Source organism: Saccoglossus kowalevskii, chromosome 3, assembly GCF_978046115.1.
Source record: "Saccoglossus kowalevskii chromosome 3, keSacKowa6.1, whole genome shotgun sequence".
Classification (NCBI taxonomy): domain Eukaryota; kingdom Metazoa; phylum Hemichordata; class Enteropneusta; family Harrimaniidae; genus Saccoglossus; species Saccoglossus kowalevskii.
Window position 1 is genome coordinate 266054 of NC_140643.1, and position 26462 is coordinate 292515.

A 26462-nucleotide genomic window follows, 5' to 3' on the forward strand; every position below is an offset into this window, starting at 1 on the left:
ACCGCACTTTGGATACATATGTCTCCTTTATCAGAATACACTGAATCATTTGCTGTGATCAATTAATATACTAACCTAAGTTTAAATCGTCCAGAGTTGCTTCCACTGAGTAGTGACCATATTCATCAGCAAGTGCAATACCAAGACTATAAAACCATCAGATTATAATCAGAATTCAACCAAAGGTATCTTAGTAACAACTTCATAAAGTACCAAAAAAAAGCAGTATTCGAACATACCAAAATAATAATGCTTCAAAATGTATGGTATGGGTAACGGGTATGGGTGGTAGTTGTCCCTGGACACCAATGGTCCAAGTATTTGTTGGTGACTAGCAGTAACTAGTATTTTTTGGTGGCAGGTATGGGTGCCTGGTATGGCATTATCTAACACTCGTATCAGTGAGTGGTTGAAATGCTTCCTATGACTAACGACTGAGCTAGACTTCTATGGTCAATATGAAATGCATGGACACCAATGGTACAAGAATTTGTTGGTGACTAGCATTAACATGTATGTCGCAGTCCTCATAACATCTGCAAACAGGTGAATGAATATGTAATCTATGTGGGTACAACTCATCATAAAGTGATTTCCCATAATCTAGTTTTGTACTGACAACTAAAAATCAAAATCACCACTACACATTAAAATCATTTTCATGTTATTAACACAATAAGGTTTATTATTTAAAATGTATTCATTGTACATAGAACAACATCTGTTAATTGTTAAACATGTAATTTGGGGAGCATGGTCATTATTACCAAAAGCACATCTACTCATTTGAAGGTGTGATCCTATCACATATGAACTAAATTGGCCCAATGGTTGCTGGGATAAGAGCAAATAACTGCATTGATCTAATTTGCATATTTTTGGGAGGGTGTGGTCATTATTGCCAAAAGCACATCTACTCGTGCCAAGGTGTTATCATACCAAATATAAATAAAATCGACATGGTGGTGGTAGAGATAGCGGCAAATAACTGCATGGATCTATTTTGCATATTTTTGCAGAGAGCGTGTCATTACTGTCAGAAGCATATCTAATCGTGTCAAGGTGTAATCCTACCACATATGAACTAAATTGGCCTTATGGTTGCTGGGATAAGAGCAAATGACTGCATTGATCTAATTTGCATATTTTTTTTTGGGGGGGGTGGTCATTATTGCCAAAAGCACATCTACTCGTGCCAAGGTGTAATCATACCAAATTTCATTGACATCTGCTGCAGAGTCCTTGCAGAAATGTGAAAGATAACTTGCAGCAACTTGGAAATGAAAAAGAAAGAAATTCTAGTACTCCCCTTTCAGGCTTCGCAGTAACTCGTATTTTTTGATGGCAGGTATGGGTGGCAGGTATGGGTAGTAGTTATGGGTGGCGGTTATGGCTGGCAGGTATGGGTAGTAGTTATGGGTGGCGGTTATGGGTGGCGGTTATGGCTGGCAGGTATGGGTGGCAGGTATGGGTGGCAGGTATGGGTGGCGGTTATGGTATGGAAGGCTGTATTAATGACTGTTTCTTACCTGAATGGTGTATCTTTCAATTCTGTGTAATAATAACTGACATTTCTGAAGGACACTCTTGACTGCAAACAATATTCAAATTCAATTATGTTTATTTAAGAATGTGTTCTGGCAAATGAAAAAGTGTCAGTGTCAGCAAGTCGACAATGGCCATTATTTCTCAAAAAAGAAATGTTACTTTTATTAATTCTTTTAGTTCATCAAAAATAGATGGATTTCTTGTGAATACTGTAAATGCATTAAATATTCACTTAGTTTTGATTTTGCTATTTTCGCTGATGAGTAAAATCCACTAATTTCTAGAAATGACACAAGAAACTGATATGCGAGAAAAGTAGTGGGCATCAGACGACGACATCATGGCAAGGACGACATAGTACTTGAGTGAGAGCGCCACCTAAGGGGACTCAGTGTGTATGTGTCATTGAGGCCTATGTCCTGTGGCGAGTCGTAACGTCCAACCCATCTTGGGACAAGTGCGACATGTTGCCCAAACAGAGTATGGATTCCCTGTGTGACAACCCCCCCAAGCTGTATTTATTGATAAATAAACAAGACATGAAATAAGTACAGAGGGGGAAAAAAACAAAAACAATGAAGCAAACTGTAATGATTGGAGAGTGGTAGGAAACTTGAACGATGCTCACTGTGTGAAAGCAGGAACTGAATGATGTGATGAAAGTAGCCAAGACTAAGGGACGCTGTGGATGCACTAACTTGATTGGCTAAGATGGCAAAATGTAAACACATGATGGTTCATGGGATACTGACTAAAATAGCACAAACCAGGAAATGATCTATAAAGTAAATACAAGTTACGTATTCAAGGGTGGAATTGAGCTAGCTGACTGATAAAGGTCAAAGGAGTGGGGAACATACAATTACAAATGTTTTGTAATAGTCACATTTAAATCTACATGAACATGTAAAATAACAATAAAACTAATTTTTCCTTGACAAATGTGTGAAATTAAAACAGTGCATATGCTCAAAACATCAAAATAGTATTAAATGTCAGTAAAAATAGTTTTACAGTAACCAGGCTACAGAATAACTAATAAATCATTTCATGCATTTGATATGAATTAATCATATGGGACCAAATTGTTACTGAACTGAAGGTTTAAACACTCACCAAGTTTGACATGTGTACTTTAACGCTCATATTTTGATTCCCAGTCTCTCTATCTACCATAGCTGTACGTAACTGCAAGCACATACTTATAGTTATTAATAAACTATGAAAATATAGTATAAAACATACAGTAATCATTCCATCTTGCCTTTATTTGTGACCATAACTTGCTGATATCAACTGGAAAAATTTGATATTTGAAATGTCAAATTGTCTTTATAATTCTGACTACTAAAAATGTGATTTAATACTGTCTGGTTTTCAGAGGGCATCTGAAATTCAGGAGCTTTCTGTTTTTTTTAACGTAATCTGACTCTTGGACCTAAATTTTGATGGAAAATTTCATTTTAAGCATTATTTTACTTGAAGTATGGCCATTAAAATGTATTTTACAATATGATTGTTTGAAGTACATCAGTGAGATTTCTTGGTTTCCTTTCCTGAAATGATTTTACCATACTTAAGTACTGTCATTGCTATTATACGTGTCAAAACAAGAAGCCTGTCGACTGAGATAGCTCCGCTGTTAGCAATGCACATTTCAATTAAAGTACTGAAGATATCATTAGAAAATGAACAATATTTATAGCAATCAGACTTGCTGTTTTCACCAAAAATGTCAAAAATATTCATTAAAATTAGATAATTGAAGATATCATCACGAAATGAACAAATCTGAGGGAGGTCTACCTGAGGTACCTATATATATATATATATATATATATATATATATATATATATATATATATATATATATATATAAATATTTATATTTATAGTGTCAAGGCAATCAGACTTGCTGTTTTCACCAAAAATGTCAAAAATATTCATTAAAATTAGATAATTGAAGATATCATCACGAAATGAACAAATCTGAGGGAGGTCTACCTGAGGTACCTATATATATATATACTTATATATAATATATATATATATATATATATATATATATATATATATATATATATATATATATATATAGTATCAAAGCAATCAGACTTGCGGTTTTTAACAAGAAGTCGATAATATCACTTTTACCAAAAATTACAAAAATATTCACCAAAATTAAAGATATCATCACGAAATGAAAAAATCTGAGAGAGGTCTACCTGTAATAGCAAAGCAATCAGACTTACGGTTTTCAACAAGAAGTCAAAAATATCACTTTTCACCAAAAATGTCAAAAATATTCATTAAAATTAGATAATTGAAGATATCATCACGAAATGAACAAATCTGAGGGAGGTCTACCTGAGGTACCTATATATATATATAAATATTTATATTTATAGTGTCAAGGCAATCAGACTTGCTGTTTTCACCAAAAATGTCAAAAATATTCATTAAAATTAGATAATTGAAGATATCATCACGAAATGAACAAATCTGAGGGAGGTCTACCTGAGGTACCTATATATATATATATAAATATTTATATTTATAGTGTCAAGGCAATCAGACTTGCTGTTTTCACCAAAAATGTCAAAAATATTCACCAAAATTAAAGATATCATCACGAAATGAAAAAATCTGAGAGAGGTCTACCTGTAATAGCAAAGCAATCAGACTTACGGTTTTCAACAAGAAGTCAAAAATATCACTTTTTACAAAAAATTACAAAAATCGACATCAAAATTAGAGAATTGAAGATATCATTACAAAATGAACAAATCTGAGAGAGGTCCACATGTAGTACCTATATATGTAATATCAAAGCAATTACACTTGTGGTTTTCAACAAGAAGTCGAAATTAGGCGAGGGTTCTCCGAACCCGCCTATTCACATAGTTCACATAGTTCACATAGACTCCGGTCAGTCAAAATGACTATTTTGAACTGTAGGCATTAATCAGCGATTCTGCCGGTGACGGAGAGATAGAATCCAGGTCAGGGGAAGCCCCATGACCTCAAGATTCTTTTACCCCTTACGTCACGAACCCACGTGACCGAGGCCACCTGGCAGCGCCACAGGTAGCCGTCCTTCACTCTGGTTCCTTGCTCTCCGCCTCGAGGACTTAGACCAACGCGACGGAAAGAGTGGGGAGGTTGGGGGGGGACCCGGAGTCTATGGTTGGTATGAACTATGTGAATAGGCTGGTTCGGAGAACCCTCGCCTAAATTCACTACGTTCAATTACCCACCATAGACTCCGGTCAGTCAAAATGACTATTTTGAACTGTAGGCAGAGTCAGACACCGATAGGTGGCGGGTTTTTCCGAGCAAACAGAAAAAAAAGGAGAATGATGAAAGACTTTCCCCCAGTCCGGGATGAAAAACAAACCCCAAAACTTAAGTTAAGACCCAAGAAGGGTGGTGTCTTACCTTGCCTGTGCTGTCCCAGAAGCAAGAAGCCAATGCTGCTGTGGTGACAGGGTTTGGTGTGCCCGAGAAAGCTAGACTTAAGCTGAACTCGGGGGTGATAAGCTTGAAGTAGGACCGAAACAGTTCGCATGAGGGCGTAGGTCGACAGAAGCGAAACCTGGGAGCTTCCAGGAAGTGCTAGTGGAACAGACAATCTGCCCGCAAAAATGCAGAGACTGACTTATCGCCTATGCACAGAGGCCCCTGCAGTCGTTCGGGCTGGGTCAGCAAACAAGGCCTGACCCGCTACGACGGGGCCTAACCTGAAGAGACCCTGCTCAATAGATTGGGTGTCTCCTAGGTAGTAGTTGATGAAGACGTTCTGCATTCTCCAGAAGCCTGCCCTCAGAATGTGTTTGAGGGGGGCACCTGACGCTAGCGCTAGTGAGTTAGCAATCGCACGGACCTCATGTTCTTGTACTTGGTGTCTCTGCAAGGTCTGTGTTGAGGAGGATAGTGTATTATAGACCTCCAGTACAGTCGCAGTAATCCACCTGGGGATGGAAGTCGGGGAAACCGAGAACCCTCGCCTAAATTCACTACGTTCAATTACCCACCATAGACTCCGGTCAGTCAAAATGACTATTTTGAACTGTAGGCAGAGTCAGACACCGATAGGTGGCGGGTTTTTCCGAGCAAACAGAAAAAAAAGGAGAATGATGAAAGACTTTCCCCCAGTCCGGGATGAAAAACAAACCCACAAACTTAAGTTAAGACCCAAGAAGGGTGGTGTCTTACCTTGCCTGTGCTGTCCCAGAAGCAAGAAGCCAATGCTGCTGTGGTGACAGGGTTTGGTGTGCCCGAGAAAGCTAGACTTAAGCCGAACTCGGGGGTGATAAGCTTGAAGTAGGACCGAAACAGTTCGCATGAGGGCGTAGGTCGACAGAAGCGAAACCTGGGAGCTTCCAGGAAGTGCTAGTGGAACAGACAATCTGCCCGCAAAAATGCAGAGACTGACTTATCGCCTATGCACAGAGGCCCCTGCAGTCGTTCGGGCTGGGTCAGCAAACAAGGCCTGACCCGCTACGACGGGGCCTAACCTGAAGAGACCCTGCTCAATAGATTGGGTGTCTCCTAGGTAGTAGTTGATGAAGACGTTCTGCATTCTCCAGAAGCCTGCCCTCAGAATGTGTTTGAGGGGGGCACCTGAGGCTAGCGCTAGTGAGTTAGCAATCGCACGGACCTCATGTTCTTGTACTTGGTGTCTCTGCAAGGTCTGTGTTGAGGAGGATAGTGTATTATAGACCTCCAGTACAGTCGCAGTAATCCACCTGGGGATGGAAGTCGGGGAAACCGGCTTATCCCGCTTGTCAGGGCCGTAACACAAAAACATGTGTTTGGTTCCCCGTCTAGAAAACCTGGTACGGTTCTCGTAGCAACTCAGCGCTTGGACCGGGCAGAGAAGCAATTCCTCCTGATCCACCGGACTGACAATATTTGCCAGCCGGGGGATGACGATCGGTTGAGGATCGTGTCCTGGGATTTGGTTCTTGGCGAGAACCCGATTCGTGTCTTAGTACAACTTGATCGCCCATAAAAGCGGCACAACCGTCCGCAAAGGATAGTGCGCGCCTAGCTTTGACCGGCGCCTACCTGAGGCGAGGGCCAGTAGGAAGACTATTTTCCACATAAAAAATTGAGTGGTGCTGATTGGAGAGGCTCAAAAGGCGGTCTGCTTAGAGCAGACAACACAGCCGACGAGTCCCAGTTGGGCGGCTCCCTTGTATGGGGTCTTGGTGTCTGGAAAGCAGTAAATAGTCTCCTAAAAATAGGACAATCGGCTAGTCTTGTTCCCGTACGTTCTGAGCGGTGGGGGACAAGACCAACCTGTAGCCAACGCTCGCTGCGTAGAACAAACCCACTTCGTCAAACAGGTGGACGAAGGAGCCTGCTACCTAGCCAATAGAGGGATGGTATGGATCAATCTCCCTTCTGCTACACCAATCAGTGTATGCTTGCAGCCTAGAAATGTAGGCCGCGTAGGTGGAATCCCTGTTCGCCCTGGTCAGGACGTTGGCAGCCCGCTCAGATAAGGCTTTCATATGTGTGGGTCTACTGAGAGCCTCTATGCGTGTAAGTGATACCTGCTGGGCTCGTCGGTAGTGCGCCGTCTGGTTGGGACGGCAGGTCCGGTAAGTCCGGAAGCACTGCTGGCGCTTCGACTAGCCTTCCCAACAGAAGTGGAAACTAGGCCTTGCTTGGCCAATTGGGTGCAACCCATGATAATATGCGGGTGTGCACCTGTCGAAGCTTTTCTCTGGTGCCCGGTGAACTAGCGGGAAGGGAGGAAAGGCGTACACAACTAAGTGGGTCCACGGGGCTAGCAAAGTGACCCTGGCCCAGGCTCCTGGAGTCAGCAGGAGTGTTACGTACGTCGGGAGCTTGGCGTTCCGGGGTGCGGCAAAACGGTCCAACCTTGGACCGTCCCACGGCCGAAAACAGCCTAGAGGCTACCCACTGGGGTATAAGCTACTCCGTGTTCTGGAGACGGAGCCGCCCTGAAAGGGCGTCGCCAGACTGTTCCTCACCCCTGGAAGGTGGTGTGCGGTTAGCTCCACATTGTATTCCAGGCACCAAAGGAGGATTTTGCTCCGCTAGGACTGACAACAATGGGGAACGTGTCCCCCCTCCTTCTTGAAGAAGACCACCGCTGCGTTGCCTGTGCGGAGCAGGACTCTGTGGTCTCGAACTATGGGTAGAAAGCGTGGTAGTGCTAAGTACACTGTTCTCAGTTCGAGCCGGTTGATATGGTAGTCCCGAAACTAATGAGGGGGCCATATCCTCGGGCTTATTGGCCCAATAGATGTGCTCCCCAACCCTAGGGGGAGGTATCTGTTACCAGAGTCATACCTGCGATGAGCGGGCCCAAGGGGCTCCCCTGTCCGAGGTTGGCCAGTGGCGACCACCAGGGCAGGGCTTCCTTCACTTGGTCCGAGATCAAAACCCGCCTATCTAGTTCCCATAGGAGAGCTCGGCGCTATAACAAGCGTTATACCGGGCGGCTGCGTAGTGCGGCCTGGGGAACGACCCTTCGAACCGAGGTCATCATTTCGATGATCCGTGTTAGTTCGCGGAGGGACACAGAGGGAACGCTGACTAGGCATTCGGCTAGGCTGCCTAGCGCTAAGCAATACGCTTGAAATAGCTAAGCCCAGCATACCTCTGTGTCAAAACTCCATGCCCAGGGACACCAACTGCGCGTTGGGTCGAGGTGGGACTTGTCGATTTACCAATGAGCCCAACTGGTGAAGTAAATCCTGTGTTAGCCTGACACCTTTGGCTATTACCCCTTGCCCGGGTTGTTGGTAACCGGAAGTCTGGGTACGGATTGAGGTGTACCGACATCTGGTGAAGCAGCAGCACTACCTGTTTCATCACGCTGGTGAACACGTAGGGCGCTGTGCCTAACCCGAATGTGGAGGCACCCGAGATTCGAATACATGGCCCAGCTGGGCGATTCGAAGGAGATGGCAACTCACTGGGTGCATCGGTACGTGCAGGTAGGCCCCGCTTAAGTCTAACGGGGCTAGCCAGTCAAAACTGTGGATGGAGAGAAGAACAATGAATGGTGTCTCCATGTGGAACCGATCGAGGAGCACGTACTGATTCAGTCTGCCTAGGTCCAAAACTGGACGCCTGCCATTTGTAGATTTGCTATTACGAACCCATTTGGGTAGAAGCCTGGCCTTAGCCCTGGCTGATGTACCCTGTGTATGGCGTCTTTCCCCAGCAAACTGCTACTTCCTGTCTGATTACTTCCGCCTTGCGGGAGTCCCCTGGCAGTGCCCAACAGGGGAGACACTGACGGGGGGAAAAGGAGATTTCAGCGGTATTCCGTAAACTGATGTTACCACCTGGAAAGGTCCAGGGATTGGTCACCCGTTGTCTCCAAACCGGACTACACCGGCGCAATCTGTGTTGACAGGGATATGTGGCCACGTGTTCGGCAGTTGCGAGGGGGGGGGGGGCTTACTTCCCCCATGAGGTGAGTCCCCAAGGCCTGAAGTAGTCACTAAGTTGTGACCTGGCCATTCACCAAACACGTGCCTTCCCCCCCCCCCGGTTGCAGAGGTGAGCGTCAAACATGCCTCCCCTGCTGCCGGGTGGACGTCCGCCCAGGGAGGGTGAGGAGCCACCACCTGGCTCTTACCTCCCTGGGGACGCGCCACTACCCTCCCCTCCCATGGAAGGGTATAAAGGCTTGCCTCCTGGCTGACTCCAGCTAGCGGACAATGCCCTAGGGCGTTGTGTTTTCTGTGCTTGGGGTGCCCTCCGATTGCCCATGGTAGGACCAACTGGCTAGCAGATTCAAACTGAACCCTCCGGTTCATTGCACTCCGAAGTTCCGAGACTGTACCCACCATTCCCTGAACAAAGAGGGTAGAGGAAGTCCAGTCTGCGTCACTGAGGCGGGGACGTACCCCGGCTCAGCTTGTCGGCGAAAACATGTGCGTCTAAGGCCGTAGCACGGTAGTGGTCCTGGCCAAGAGAGCCAGGCAACACTAGGGGGTGTCGCATGTAGATGTGCGGTGGCCCACCAGTAAAAATGTCGCCTGGTCTAGGAGGCTGGTGCGTTCTGCCTCCAAGGTCTCCAGAGTGCTGGTCACGCATAATGTGCTCAAGCAACTCTGCCCTCACGGCTAGATGGGTCGTCTTCAATTGGAAAGGACACCCATGGAACGCGGCTATCCCCCTTTGCCCGGTTTACCAAATTCGTGGTACCGGGGTCTGGGGAAGGAGCTTTGGAATCCGGTTGGGGGCGTTTTGGTCTCATCCCACGCTATGGGGTCTGATCCCAAAACCACACCGACCGGGTAGCTTTTGGTCCAGTGGAAAGTGTTGCCTTATGTTATCCCCACTCGGGGGCCTTAAGCATTACATCCTCCACAGCTGACCAACGCCGCCCATCAACACCATTTGCATGCTCTGCTCCCCACTCCGCACTCAGGCGGACAGGGAAAGACTTGCCAACGGGGTTGCTTTGGATCCCGACGCCGGTGATCCCATAAGCGTTGAAGCAACCTTAGGTGGTTGCTTTAGGATCAAGGGTGGGGTATATATCACTGGGATCGATGATACTCCGCCTCACCACAAAAGCGTGGCTCACCGAGTCATACAGATGGATGACTCTGAAGGAACGCCCGGAGTACCGACGCGACGCGAGCGAACTGCATCTCCTTTCACTTTAATATGTGAGAGGGAGCGTGTTCGACTGTGCGTCTCATGACAGGGTCGGTTCCCTCTGGGGACGCCTGTGGGTCGGTAAGAAAGGAGTCAAAACCCACAGCAGGGACCGGACACAAGGAAAAACTAGTTACTAGTTGTACCGTTACCACGCGACAAACCCTAGCTGGCTGAAAGTAGGGGGGGCAACGTGTGCCCTGCCCTGAAAGCCCTGCCCCGAGATCGGAGACTTTGCCGCCAGCACCCCGAGGATCCAGAGAAGGACTGGGGCAATTAGCCTGGGCCTCGCCAACCCCCCAAAATAGTGGGAGAGCCGTGCCTGGGAACGGGGGTTCCCCGGAAAAGACGTGTTTGAATGCAAACATGCTTTCGTGTCTCTTCCTGCTTGCCCACCGAGGGGACACAGTGGAGACAGCTCGCTCTGACTGCGTCTGATCTACCTGGCCTGCCAGGGACGCAATTGCCCCGACAGTCCTTCGACCAAAGCCTTCAACTCGGAGGCAAACTCGGCGCCGTGCGAGGAAGGGTCCACGAAGAGACCCGCAACGGACCCCATAGGAGGAAAGCCTCCAGGGGCACAGCCTCGCTGCAGCCGGTAAAATCGGGTAAAAACACTGCCTGAAAAAACAGACTGTGAGGATGCCCTCCGATCAGCAGGGGAGACTGAGAAAATATCGGTACCTCCGCCGTCGGGCCTCTTACTCGACGTCCCGGTACATGAAGTACTGGTAGCCAAGCGTGAGGACTTTCCACTCATGCAAAACACGCTACTCACTTTAACCGATTTGTTTACTGGACACGCGACCTTGCTGTGATGCGGTTAGTGTCAGCGATTTTGATGGCTCTGAAAGAAAATCTCAGGCCTCAGAACTCCAGTGAAAAAAACACGCTTTCACGCAAAAAACCCCGAAACCCACACGTAGCCATGACAAAGCATCTCGGATGCGGGTTCTATGCTGGTAGATTCTGAATAAACCACTGTACGGTCGGCTCGAAAGACGAGGAGACTGGAAGAAAAAGGCAGCGAGCCTTGGAGCTGTCATTACATCGATATATTGCTAAATACATTTAAAATAAAAGACGACATGCATGAGGGAGACGAATTACAGTTGTAAAAGGTGCCGCCATGAAATCAACATGTGACTATGTAGTGGCGCTGGATTTTGATTTCTTTGTTGTGAAAAATACTACACACAAAGGGGAAAAACGACACGAGGGTAAAAAAAGTCAAGGAAAACTTATCCTACCAGCTACCATGTCGGATGCCGAGCAGCGGCAACAACCCAAGCTATAAATCCGGACATGAAAAAAAAAGCAGGCGATCCAGCAGAGCTCACTAGATTTCATCTCCACTCGAGGCGGAGAGAAATTAAGAGTGAAGGACGGCTACCTGTGGCGCTGCCAGGAGGCCTCGGTCACGTGGGTTCGTGACGTAAGGGGTAAAAGAATCTTGAGGTCATGGGGCTTCCCCTGACCTGGATTCTATCTCTCTGTCACCGGCAGAATCGCTGATTAATGCCTACAGTTTAAAATAGTCATTTTGACTGACCGGAGTCTATGGTGGGTAATTGAACGTAGTGAATATGTCACTTTTTACCTAAAATGACAAAAATATTCACCAAAAGAAGAGAATTAAAGATATCTTCACAAAATAAATAATTCTGAGAGAAGTCCACATGTAGTAACTATATATGTAATATAAAAGCAATTGGACATGCAGTCTTCAACAAAAAGTCGAAAATATCACTTTTTACCAAAAATGAGAAAAATATTCACTAAAATTAGAAAATGAAATGAACAAACCTAAGAGAGGTCTACCCAAGGTACATATACACCAAGTATTAAAGCATTCAGGCTTGTAGTTTTCAAGAAATAGTCAAAAAAGTTAAACATTGACACAGGCGACGACAGACAATCACTCATATGATAAGCTCCGCTCGACAAAGTCGACAGTGGAGCTAAATATATTCACCAAAATTAGAAAATTGAAGACATCATCATGAAATGAACAAACCTAAGAGAGGTCTACTGAAGATAAATATACACAAAGTATCAAAGCCTTCAGGCTTGTAGTTTTCAAGAAAAAGTCGAAGAAGTAAAACATTGACATGGACGATGACAGACAATCACTCATATGATAAGCTCCGCTCAACAAAGTCAACAGCGGAGCTAAAAAGGGAGAATGATTATCAAAGAGTCATTCAAGTGTTGCCTAAAAATTGTAAAAACAAAAGAAAAGTATCTAACAACACTTGTATCAGTGACAGGTTGAATTGCTTCAGATGACTAAAAGTGACAGACTTAGCATGCCTTCTAGTCAATATGGAATCCCTGGACACCAATGGTCCAAGTATTTGTTGGTGACTAGCAATAACATGTGTTTGTTATTGACTAACAGTAATAAGAATTTATTGGTGACTAGCAGTAACATGTATTTAATGGCAACTAGTATTTCTTGGTGAATAGCTGTAACATGTGTATATCAGTGACGAGCAGTAACAAGCGTTTATTGGTGACTAGCAGTAACATGTAATTGTTATTGACTAACAGTAACATGTATTTATTGGTGAGGAGCAGTAACACATGATTCTAAATGAAAACCTACTGTTTCTTCAGTGTCAGAAAGTTCTACCTCTGCCAAATCTACACTGTTATAATTAGGCTTCAACTTATCATCTGGTCCATATAGAGGTCGCAAGTCGGGGTGAAAAAGTAGATAACCATTATTGGTAATGGCAAAGGAATATCCATTGACACCAAGCTGAAAATGTGCACAGAAGAATGTATTTATATAGAGGATCAAATATTGCCTTTTCAGTAGATCAACTGTATGAGTGCCTTCTTGTTTTCTTATTGACAATCCTGTCTAAATGGTGAGAAAGTCATCAGTTAAAGTACATGTATGTACCAGTAGTGCTATTAGGTATATCTCATGCACTCGCACCTCATTTTTTTGCCAACCAGCACATGAATATCTGATAACAAATGTTAATCACTGATCAACTAGCTTGTGATCTGTTGTGAAAATATTGCATTAACAGGGACATCTATATTTAATAACAACAGCTAACAATACTTCATTCATGCGATAACCTATATAGTGGCCATTGGTTAAAGTATGTATGGCCATAAATGACATATTAAATTAGTAGTCACTCATACTGGGTGGGAAGACACAATAGAATGATAATCAGCTAATACATACCTTGTATGGTGGAGTTAATTTGAGTAATTCGAATACTGGTACATCAACTCCTACAACACCAAGTAATATACCTTGCTTAAGCTGGAGAAAAAATACAAACATTATTACTAAAATATGCCTGCAAACTGGTTGAAAGTCAAAGGATATTAACAAGGTCATATAATCTGACATAAAAGTGGGTATTCAATCACTTAAGGTAGAGATGCAGGTTTGTGGGCACTTTGGAGTGACATTTTTTTTTTGCTTTTTATTATCCAAAAAGTATTGGCTATAGACTGTTGAAATTTTGTAGAATTGTGAATAGTGGTACATACTCAAAAAAACTATAATTTTAAAATATAGATATCAGGTGCAAACATTCTCTCTTTTGAATGCTTAGCAAGATTTAGCAAGGCTGTACATAAATAATAAAAAAAATCAAAGAAAGCTTAGAAAGAACTCCCATGTGCTGAGAGTATTGGAAACACATTAAATATAATTTGAAATTACTTAGCTGAAAACTAATTATGCAAATCAGAAAATTAACATGAACAGATTTGATTGTAAAACTAATGAGGTCTGCGCAATGTAACAGACCATCTATGTACCAAGTTTAATTGAAATGTGATTAGAACCAAAAAATTATGAATTATTATGCTAATTAGGGAAATAATATGAACAGAGTTTTACCCCAAACTAATTAGGCTTGTACATTGTCCTAGAGCATCTTTGTACTAAGTTTCATTAAAATGGAAATTAGTACTTTAGATATCAGTGTGAAAGCTTAAAATTGGTTAATTATGCAAATTGGTTAATTAATATGTACAGATTTTAACCCACAATTATCCAGGTCTGTCTATTGTCCTACAGCATCCATATATAAACATTCATTGATATGTGATGATTAGTACCTGAAATACCAGTGTTAAAGTTGGAAATTGGTTAATTATGCAAATTAGGTGATTAATATGCACAAATATTTACCAAAAACTAATTGGGTCTCTGCATAATTCTAGATTCATTGAAATGTGATGAGTAGTACTTTAGATATCAGTAGAAAAGCTGAAAATTAATTATGCAAATTAGGTAATTAATATGCACAATTATTTACCCTGAAACTAATCAGGTCTCTGCATAGTCCTAAAGGATCTATGTACCAAGTTTCAATGAAATGCGATGATTAGTACTTGAGATACCCGTGGAAAAGCTGAAAATTAACTAATTACGCAAATTAGGTGATTAATATGAACAAATATTTATCCAAAACAATCAATCTCTGCATAGTCCTTGAGTATGTAAGTACCAAGTTTCATTGAAATGTAATGCTCACTACTTATATCAAGAGCTGAAAATTAATTAATTATGCAAATTAGGTAATTATATGTACTGATATTACCATAAAAACTATCAGGTCTGTGCAGTGTCATATGACTTCTATGTACCAAGTTTCATTGAAATGTGATGATTAGTACTTGAGATATCAGTGGAAAAAACGAAAATTGACTAATCATTATGCAAATAAGGTAATTAGTATCCACGGATTATTACCAAAAACTAATCAAAACCTAGCATTAGTTCAGAGCATCTATGTACCAAGTTTCATCAAAATCCAATGAGTGGTTGTTTAGATATCAGTGGAACAGTCATGGAACCACTAAAAAATAGCTAATTATCATGCAAATTAGGTAATTAATATGCACGGATTTTTACCAAAAACTAATCAAATCTGCACATATGTTCAAAGCATCTATGTACCAAGTTTCGTCAAAATCCAATGAGTGGTTCTTTAGATATCAGTGGAACAGTCATAGAACAGCTAAAAATTAGCTAATTATCATGCAAATTAGGTAATTAACAAGCATGGATTTTTACCAAAACCTAATCAAATCTGCGCATTGGCCCAGAGCATCTATGCACCATGTTTCATCAAAAACCGATGTATGGTTCTTGAGATAGCAGTGGAACAGTCGGACACACATACATACACACATACACACACACACAGACACACTAACTGCAAAGACTCCCATTTTGTGCTTCGCACATGGGAGTCAAAAACATGGTGAAAAAAAGAAATGACGGGATCTTCATATTATGCACTGTATTTAACTTTTTACAAAACAATAATACATTTAAATTTGAAACTGTAACAGCCACTTTAATTATGAGCATTAGCAAACTTCTTTGAATTGTTACACAAATTAGCAATTATCTCAGCTTCTTTTTAGTGCACATTCCAGAACTTTAAAAAAAAATAGCTCCTAGACGCTTTGACCTTTTGTTTTGAAATTTTCACAAATGATTGACAATGTGTTTATCTTCAAAACACGGTGGGGGCATTGTTTTTAGTTGAATAGTGTTACAGCAATCATTCAGACAACTAGCCTGGGTGTTAATTTATGCATAAACTTGAAGTAGTGAAATTTGAGCTGCTGCCCTACAAAATTGACAACTGGTAGACAGTTTTCAAGACGGCACTTTCTTCATAGTAAACAGATGTACCCATAAACCAATTTTGACAGGAAACAGAAGCATGGTTTAGAAGCTACAATAAGCTTTCTGAAAATATAGTTTTGTGGACAAGGTAGGTCATCTTGGTTTCCTAATTAACTATATAAATTAAAATACCTGTCAGATAAACTGCATCTCTACCTTAAATCAAATAATAGATAATAAACACATATATGATGTACACCAAATTCTTGCATAACAGTCAGTTCTGAAGCAACTAAGGGGAGTCCAATCTATTATCTGTGGAAGGGGACTGGAAACATTTTTTTTTTCAAATATGTTTCTTCACATGTGCCACATTTTTTGAAATTGAATGCGAACCTTTACTCAAACAACTTGCAATTATTTCTAATACTGCATATGCACAAACTGACAATGATATGACAATTAAGCAGAAAACATTATTCTCAGGGATAATCGAAAATACAAAGGTAAAGCAAAAGAAACAGGTTTAAAAGTGTTTATTAATTTACTGATCATCAGCTATATCCTTCTGCTCAGAAAAGAAAGTAGACAACTCTGAGGACAGACAGTTACTATGATTTAACAAGCTTGGTCTGAGATGCTCAGAAAGCAAAATGACAAGTAAAATTATAACAATTCACTATGTCTATGCCTCTCTCAGTCATAGAAGTCATACAGCCCATACTCCTGGGTAAATAAGGTAATTAAAGGTCTTCTAACATTTCATTGTCAATACATAGAAATGTAAATAGATTATAAGTAAATGTTGTAAAGAATATTCAGAATATTAACAAGCAGCCTATCGGCTGAGATAGCTCCGCTGTTAGCAATGCACATTTCAATTAAAGAAGTGAAGACATCATTAGAAAATGAACAATATGAATAGTATCAAAGCAATCGGACTTACAGTTTTTAACAAGAAGTCGAAAATATCACTTTTTACCAAAAATTACAAAAATATTCACCAAAATAAATTAATTAGAGAATTGAAGATATCATCACAAAACGAACAAATCTGAGAGAGGTCCACATGTAGTACCGATATATGTAATATCAAAGCAATCGGACTTACAGTTTTCAACAAGAAGTCGAAAATATCACTTTTTACCGAAAATGACAAAAATATTCACCAAAATTAGAGAATTGAAGATATCATCACAAAATGAACAAATCTGAGAGAGGTCCACATGTAGTACCTATATATGTAATATCAAAGCAATCGGACTTGCGGTTTTTAACAAGAAGTCAAAAATATCACTTTTTACCAAAAATGACAAAAATATTCACCAAAATTAGAGAATTGAAGATATCATCACGAAATAAACAAATCTGAGAGAGGTCCACATGTAGTACCTATATATGTAGTATCAAAGCAATTGGACTTGCGGTTTTTAACAAGAAGTCGAAAATATCACTTTTCACCAAAAAATGACAAAAATATTCACCAAAATTAGAGAATTAAAGATATCATTACAAAATGAACAAATCTGAGAGAGGTCCACATGTAGTACCTATATATGTAATATCAAAGCATTTGCACTTGCGGTTTTTAACAAGAAGTCGAAAATATCAGTTTTTACCAAAAATGACAAAAATATTCACCAAAATTAGAGAATTAAAGATATCATTACAAAATGAACAAATCTGAGAGAGGTCCACATGTAGTACCTATATATGTAATATCAAAGCAATTGCACTTGCGGTTTTTAACAAGAAGTCGAAAATATCAGTTTTTACCAAAAATGACAAAAATATTCACCAAAATTAGAGAATTAAAGATATCACTACAAAATGAACAAATCTGAGAGAGGTACACATGTAGTACCTATATATGTAATATCAAAGCAATTGCACTTGCGGTTTTTAACAAGAAGTCGAAAATATCAGTTTTTACCAAAAATGACAAAAATATTCACCAAAATTAGAGAATTGAAGATATCATCACGAAATGAACAAATCTGAGAGAGGTCCACATGTAGTACCTATATATGTAGTATCAAAGCAATTGGACTTGCGGTTTTTATCAAGAAGTCGAAAATATCAGTTTTTACCAAAAATGACAAAAATATTCACCAAAATTAAAGAATTAAAGATATCATTACAAAATTAACAAATCTGAGAGAGGTCCACATGTAGTACCTATAGATGTAATATCAAAGCAATTGCACTTCCGGTTTTTAACAAGAAGTCGAAAATATCAGTTTTTACCAAAAATGACAAAAATATTCACCAAAATTAGAGAATTAAAGATATCAACATGAAATGAACAAACCTAAGAGAGGTCTCCCCAAGGTACATATATACCAAGTATCAAAGCATTTAGGCTTGTAGTTTTCAAGAAGAAGTCGAAAAAGTAAAACATTGACACGGACGACAGACGACGGACGACGACGACGACGGACGACGACGGACAATCACTCATATGATAAGCTCCGCTCGACAAAGTCGACAGCGGAGCTAAAAATATGGAGTTAATTCAAATGATGATCAACCAGCTTCAGGTTTTGTTCAGTGAAAATGACACACCTCCTAGGAATAAGATCATTCTGATGTTATACCTGATAAATGGTAGATGACATGTTCAACACTTTTTTGTTGGTATTTCGGTCAAGCAAATAAACTATTTTAAGTGCAAATGCATCACATTGTGACTTTTACTTTTAGCAAAATTGTTCCAAACGCTTCCAAGAAATAACAAGCAGCCTGTCGGCTGAGATAGTTCCACTGTTAGCAATGCACATTGTAATTAAAGAACTGAAGATATCATTAGAAAATGAACAATGTGTATAATATCAAAGGAATCAGACTTGCTGTTTTTAACAAGATTTCAAAAATATCACTTTTTAGCAAAAATTACAAAAATATTCACTATAAAAATTAGAGAATTAAAGAAATAATCACAAAATGAACAAATCTAAGAGAGGTCCACATGTAGTATCTATATGTATAATATCAAAGAAATTAGACTTGTGTTTTTTTCAAAAGAAGTCGAAAGTATCACTTTTTACAAAAAATTACAAAAATATTCGAATTGAAGATATCATCATGAAATGAACAAATCTGAGAGAAGTCAACATTTATATATGCATAATATCAAAGTGGACAATAACTCACATGATAAGCTCCGCTCGACAAAGTCGACAGCAGAGCTAAAATGGGCAGACTGATAAAAACACAATTCATTGTTCAGGACTATTGGACCGATGGGAACTAAATAATAAATACAATATTAGTACACACTGTATCTCAAAATGGCCTTCGAATGTATGAAACCAAATTTATTTAATTTTTGTTTGAGATACTCACCGATTCTGACTTGTTGTTAAATACAGGCTGTGCAACTGTAGTCATTAGTGCTAATCCCTGTGAATAATGCAACACTTGTCAATCTAAATTATATTTACATGAAATATAATTATAACATTGTGAAATACTGGGAAAAAACTCACATGATAAATATAAAAATGCTCAAAGAACTCCAACAATTCAAACTCATGTCATAGTAATATTTTCTGAGAAATTAAAATAACCAATGTAATTCAGTCACATGATTAGTTAAAAACACAAATGTTAAATTTTCTTCATCAAAAACAACAAATTATATTGAGTTGACATATGAACAAACAAACAAACAAAGAGGAACAGTTATAGCAATACAAAGGCTAGGATATTAAAGATAAACAAGAAAAGAGTTGGAATGATGTGTAATATGAATGTGTCAGATATGGCAATAAAGGCAAACTTCATTTGGGCTCACAACGTTAAAATGAATGGATGACAAATAAACCCAGCTTTTTACAAACTTTACATTCACTCCACAGCTTAAAACAATTGAGGTAACTGTTGAACTATACTTATAACATACTTAAATTACTACAGTTACAGTTGGTTAATGAATGAATAAAACACGATTCAGAAGGTGAATCTGAGACCTGCTGATGCAATTCCTAGATCACTCTGTCACCCTGTCTATCAAACAATAGAGATGTAGGCGAGTGCCAATAGTATCACCCTGTCTATCCAACAATATAGATGTAGGATAGTGCCAATACTGTCACCCTGTCTATCAAACAATAGAGGTGTCGGCCAGTGCCAATACTATCACCCTGTCTATCAAACAATAGAGATGCAGGCCAGTGCCAATACTGTCACCCTGTCTATCAAACAATAGAGATGTAAGCTAGTGCCAAAACTGTCACCCTGTCTATCAAACAATAGAGATGTAGGCTAGTGCCAATACTGTCACCCTGTCTATCAAACAATAGAGACCTAGGCTAGTGCCAATGGTATCACCCTGTCTATCAAACAATAGAGATGTAGGATAGTGCCAATACTGTCACCCTGTCTATCAAACAATAGAGATGTAGGATAGTGCCAATACTGTCAGCCGGTCAATCCAACAATAGAGGTGTAGGCTAGTGCCAATGGTATCACCCTGTCTATCAAACAATAGAGATGCAGGCCAGTGCCAATACTGTCACCCTGTCTATCAAACAATAGAGATGTAAGCTAGTGCCAAAACTGTCACCCTGTCTATCAAACAATAGAGATGTAGGCTAGTGCCAATACTTTCACCCTGTCTATCCAACAATATAGATGTAGGATAGTGCCAATACTGTCACCCTGTCTATCAAACAATAGAGATGTAGGCTAGTGCCAAAACTGTCACCCTGTCAACCCAGCAATAGAGGTGTAGGCTAGTGCCAATGGTATCACCCTGTCTATCAAACAATAGAGATGTAGGCTAGTGCCAATACTGTCACCCTGTCTATCAAACAATAGAGATGCAGGCCAGTGCCAATACTGTCACCCTGTCAATCCAACAATAGAGGTGTAGGCTAGTGCCAATGGTATCACCCTGTCTATCAAACAATAGAGATGTAGACTAGTGCCAATACTGTCACCCTGTCTATCAGACAATAGAGATGCAGGCCAGTGCCAATACTGTCACCCTGTCTATCAAACAATAGAGGTGTAGGCTAGTGCCAATACTGTCACCCTGTCTATCAAACAATAGAGATGTAGACTAGTGCCAATACTGTCACCCTGTCTATCAAACAATAGAGATGTAGACTAGTGCCAATACTGTCACCCTGTCTATCCAACAATAGAGATGTAGGATAATGCCAATACTGTCACCCTGTCTATCAAACAATAGAGATGTAGGATAGTGCCAATACTGTCACCCTGTCTATCAAACAATAGAGGTGTAGGTTAGTGCCAATACTGTCACCCTGTCTATCAAACAATAGAGGTGTAGGATAGTGCCAATACTGTCACCCTGTCTATCAAACAATAGAGGTGTAGGATAGTGCCAATACTGTCACCCTGTCTATCAAACAATAGAGATGTAGGATAGTGCCAATACTGTCACCCTGTCTATCAAACAATAGAGGTGTAGGATAGTGCCAATACTGTCACCCTGTCTATCAAACAATAGAGGTGTAGGATAGTGCCAATACTGTCACCCTGTCTATCAAACAATAGAGATGTAGGCTAGTGCCAATACTGTCACCATGTCTATCACACAATAGGTGATGTAGGCTAGTGCCAATACTTTCACCCTGTCTATCCAACAATATAGATGTAGGATAGTGCCAATACTGTCACCCTGTCTATCAAACAATAGAGGTGTAGGCTAGTGCTAAAACTGTCACCCTGTCAACCTAACAATAGTGGTGTAGGCTAGTGCCAATGGTATCACCCTGTCTATCAAACAATAGAGATGTAGGCTAGTGCCAATACTGTCACCCTGTCTATCAAACAATATAGATGCAGGCCAGTGCCAATACTGTCACCCTGTCTATCAAACAATAGAGATGTAGACTAGTGCCAATACTGTCACCCTGTCTATCAGACAATATAGATGCAGGCCAGTGCCAATACTGTCACCCTGTCTATCAAACAATAGAGGTGTAGGCTAGTGCCAAAACTGTCACCCTGTCTATCAAACAATAGAGATGTAGACTAGTGCCAAAACTGTCACCCTGTCTATCAAACAATAGAGATGTAGGCTAGTGCCAATGGTATCACCCTGTCTATCAAACAATAGAGATGGAGACTAGTGCCAAAACTGTCACCCTGTCTATCAAACAATAGAGATGCAGGCCAGTGCCAATACTGTCACCCTGTCTATCAAACAATAGAGATGTAGGATAGTGCCGATACTGTAACCCTGTCTATCAAACAATAGAGATGTAGGCTAGTGCCAAAACTGTCACCCTGTCTATCAAACAATAGAGACATAGGCTAGTGCCAATGGTATCACCCTGTCTATCAAACAATATAGATGTAGGATAGTGCCAATACTGTCAGCCGGTCAATCAAACAATAGAGATGCAGGCCAGTGCCAATACTGTCACCCTGTCTATCAAACAATAGAGGTGTAGGCTAGTGCCAAAACTGTCACCATTTCTATCAAACAATAGAGATGTAGACTAGTGCCAAAACTGTCACCCTGTCTATCAAACAATAGAGATGTAGACTAGTGCCAATACTGTCACCCTCTCTATCAAACAATAGAGATGTAGGCTAGTGCCAATGGTATCACCCTGTCTATCAAACAATAGAGAAGTAGACTAGTGCCAAAACTGTCACCCTGTCTATCAAACAATAGAGATGCAGGCCAGTGCCAATACTGTCACCCTGTCTATCAAACAATAGAGATGTAGGATAGTGCCAATACTGTAACCCTGTCTATCAAACAATAGAGATGTAGGCTAGTGCCAAAACTGTCACCCTGTCTATCAAACAATAGAGACCTAGGCTAGTGCCAATGGTATCACCCTGTCTATCAAACAATAGAGATGTAGGATAGTGCCAATACTGTCAGCCGGTCAATCCAACAATAGAGGTGTAGGCTAGTGCCAATGGGATCACCCTGTCTATCAAACAATAGAGATGTAGGCTAGTGCCAATACTGTCACCCTGTCTATCAAACAATAGAGATGTAGGATAGTGCCAATACTGTCACCCTGTCTATCAAACAATAGAGGTGTAGGATAGTGCCAATACTGTCACCCTGTCTATCAAACAATAGAGGTGTAGGATAGTGCCAATACTGTCACCCTGTCTATCAAACAATAGAGATGTAGGCTAGTGCCAAAACTGTCACCCTGTCTATCAAACAATAGAGAGGTAGGATAGTGCCAATACTGTCACCCTGTCTATCAAACAATAGAGGTGTAGGTTAGTGCCAATACTGTCACCCTGTCTATCAAACAATAGAGGTGTAGGATAGTGCCAATACTGTCACCCTGTCTATCAAACAATAGAGGTGTAGGATAGTGCCAATACTGTCACCCTGTCTATCAAACAATAGAGGTGTAGGATAGTGCCAATACTGTCACCCTGTCTATCAAACAATAGAGATGTAGGATAGTGCCAATACTGTCACCCTGTCTATCAAACAATAGAGGTGTAGGATAGTGCCAATACTGTCACCCTGTCTATCAAACAATAGAGGTGTAGGATAGTGCCAATACTGTCACCCTGTCTATCAAACAATAGAGATGTAGGCTAGTGCCAATACTGTCACCATGTCTATCACACAATAGGTGATGTAGGCTAGTGCCAATACTTTCACCCTGTCTATCCAACAATATAGATGTAGGATAGTGCCAATACTGTCACCCTGTCTATCAAACAATAGAGATGTAGGCTAGTGCCAAAACTGTCACCCTGTCAACCCAACAATAGAGGTGTAGGCTAGTGCCAATGGTATCACCCTGTCTATCAAACAATAGAGATGTAGGCTAGTGCCAATACTGTCACCCTGTCTATCAAACAATAGAGATGCAGGCCAGTGCCAATACTGTCACCCTGTCAATCCAACAATAGAGGTGTAGGCTAGTGCCAATGGTATCACCCTGTCTATCAAACAATAGAGATGTAGACTAGTGCCAATACTGTCACCCTGTCTATCAGACAATATAGATGCAGGCCAGTGCCAATACTGTCACCCTGTCTATCAAACAATAGAGGTGTAGGCTAGTGCCAAAACTGTCACCCTGTCTATCAAACAATAGAGATGTAGACTAGTGCCAAAACTGTCACCCTGTCTATCAAACAATAGAGATGTAGGATAGTGCCAATACTGTCACCCTGTCTATCAAACAATAGAGATGTAGGTAAGTGCCAATGGTATCACCCTGTCTATCAAACAATAGAGATGGAGACTAGTGCCAAAACTGTCACCCTGTCTATCAAACAATAGAGATGCAGGCCAGTGCCAATACTGTCACCCTGTCTATCAAACAATAGAGATGTAGGATAGTGCCAATACTGTAACCCTGTCTATCAAACAATAGAGATGTAGGCTAGTGCCAAAACTGTCACCCTGTCTATCAAACAATAGAGACATAGGCTAGTGCCAATGGTATCACCCTGTCTATCAAACAATAGAGATGTAGGATAGTGCCAATACTGTCAGCCGGTCAATCAAACAATAGAGATGCAGGCCAGTGCCAATACTGTCACCCTGTCTATCAAACAATAGAGGTGTAGGCTAGTGCCAAAACTGTCACCATGTCTATCAAACAATAGAGATGTAGACTAGTGCCAAAACTGTCACCCTGTCTATCAAACAATAGAGATGTAGGATAGTGCCAATACTGTCACCCTGTCTATCAAACAATAGAGATGTAGGCTAGTGCCAATGGTATCACCCTGTCTATCAAACAATAGAGAAGTAGACTAGTGCCAAAACTGTCACCCTGTCTATCAAACAATAGAGATGCAGGCCAGTGCCAATACTGTCACCCTGTCTATCAAACAATAGAGATGTAGGATAGTGCCAATACTGTAACCCTGTCTATCAAACAATAGAGATGTAGGCTAGTGCCAAAACTGTCACCCTGTCTATCAAACAATAGAGACCTAGGCTAGTGCCAATGGTATCACCCTGTCTATCCAACAATAGAGGTGTAGGATAGTGCCAATACTGTCACCCTGTCTATCAAACAATAGAGGTGTAGGATAGTGCCAATACTGTCACCCTGTCTATCAAACAATAGAGGTGTAGAATAGTGCCAATACTGTCACCCTGTCTATCAAACAATAGAGATGTAGGATAGTGCCAATACTGTCACCCTGTCTATCAAACAATAGAGGTGTAGGATAGTGCCAATACTGTCACCCTGTCTATCAAACAATAGAGGTGTAGGATAGTGCCAATACTGTCACCCTGTCTATCAAACAAAAGAGATGTAGGCTAGTGCCAATACTGTCACCATGTCTATCACACAATAGGTGATGTAGGCTAGTGCCAATACTTTCACCCTGTCTATCCAACAATATAGATGTAGGATAGTGCCAATACTGTCACACTGTCTATCAAACAATAGAGATGTAGGCTAGTGCCAAAACTGTCACCCTGTCAACCCAACAATAGACGTGTAGGCTAGTGCCAATGGTATCACCCTGTCTATCAAACAATAGAGATGTAGGCTAGTGCCAATACTGTCACCCTGTCTATCAAACAATAGAGATGCAGGCCAGTGCCAATACTGTCACCCTGTCAATCCAACAATAGAGGTGTAGGCTAGTGCCAATGGTATCACCCTGTCTATCAAACAATAGAGATGTAGACTAGTGCCAATACTGTCACCCTGTCTATCAGACAATATAGATGCAGGCCAGTGCCAATACTGTCACCCTGTCTATCAAACAATAGAGGTGTAGGCTAGTGCCAAAACTGTCACCCTGTCTATCAAACAATAGAGATGTAGACTAGTGCCAAAACTGTCACCCTGTCTATCAAACAATGGAGATGTAGGATAGTGCCAATACTGTCACCCTGTCTATCAAACAATAGAGATGTAGGCTAGTGCCAATGGTATCACCCTGTCTATCAAACAATAGAGATGGAGACTAGTGCCAAAACTGTCACCCTGTCTATCAAACAATAGAGATGCAGGCCAGTGCCAATACTGTCACCCTGTCTATCAAACAATAGAGATGTAGGATAGTGCCAATACTGTAACCCTGTCTATCAAACAATAGAGATGTAGGCTAGTGCCAAAACTGTCACCCTGTCTATCAAACAATAGAGACATAGGCTAGTGCCAATGGTATCACCCTGTCTATCAAACAATAGAGATGTAGGATAGTGCCAATACTGTCAGCCGGTCAATCAAACAATAGAGATGCAGGCCAGTGCCAATACTGTCACCCTGTCTATCAAACAATAGAGGTGTAGGCTAGTGCCAAAACTGTCACCATGTCTATCAAACAATAGAGATGTAGACTAGTGCCAAAACTGTCACCCTGTCTATCAAACAATAGAGATGTAGGATAGTGCCAATACTGTCACCCTGTCTATCAAACAATAGAGATGTAGGCTAGTGCCAATGGTATCACCCTGTCTATCAAACAATAGAGAAGTAGACTAGTGCCAAAACTGTCACCCTGTCTATCAAACAATAGAGATGCAGGCCAGTGCCAATACTGTCACCCTGTCTATCAAACAATAGAGATGTAGGATAGTGCCAATACTGTAACCCTGTCTATCAAACAATAGAGATGCAGGCCAGTGCCAATACTGTCACCCTGTCTATCAAACAATAGAGGTGTAGGCTAGTGCCAAAACTGTCAC

The 26462-nt window shown here is 41.1% G+C and overlaps 1 protein-coding gene across 2 annotated transcripts in view; it reads right to left on the minus strand.

The window, feature by feature from the left end:
- The window catches only part of LOC102808683 (voltage-dependent calcium channel subunit alpha-2/delta-3-like), a 311772-nt gene that overhangs the window by 76684 nt on the left and 208626 nt on the right, over positions 1-26462 (minus strand). For both annotated transcript variants that reach the window (XM_085496670.1, XM_085496668.1), the window contains exons 15-20: positions 19175-19231; positions 13415-13495; positions 12815-12970; positions 2665-2736; positions 1530-1591; positions 76-146 (exon numbers count right to left, since the gene is read on the minus strand). In XM_085496670.1, coding sequence (XP_085352796.1) covers positions 76-146; positions 1530-1591; positions 2665-2736; positions 12815-12970; positions 13415-13495; positions 19175-19231 — 499 coding nt within the window. The remainder of the gene's footprint in view (positions 1-75; positions 147-1529; positions 1592-2664; positions 2737-12814; positions 12971-13414; positions 13496-19174; positions 19232-26462) is intronic.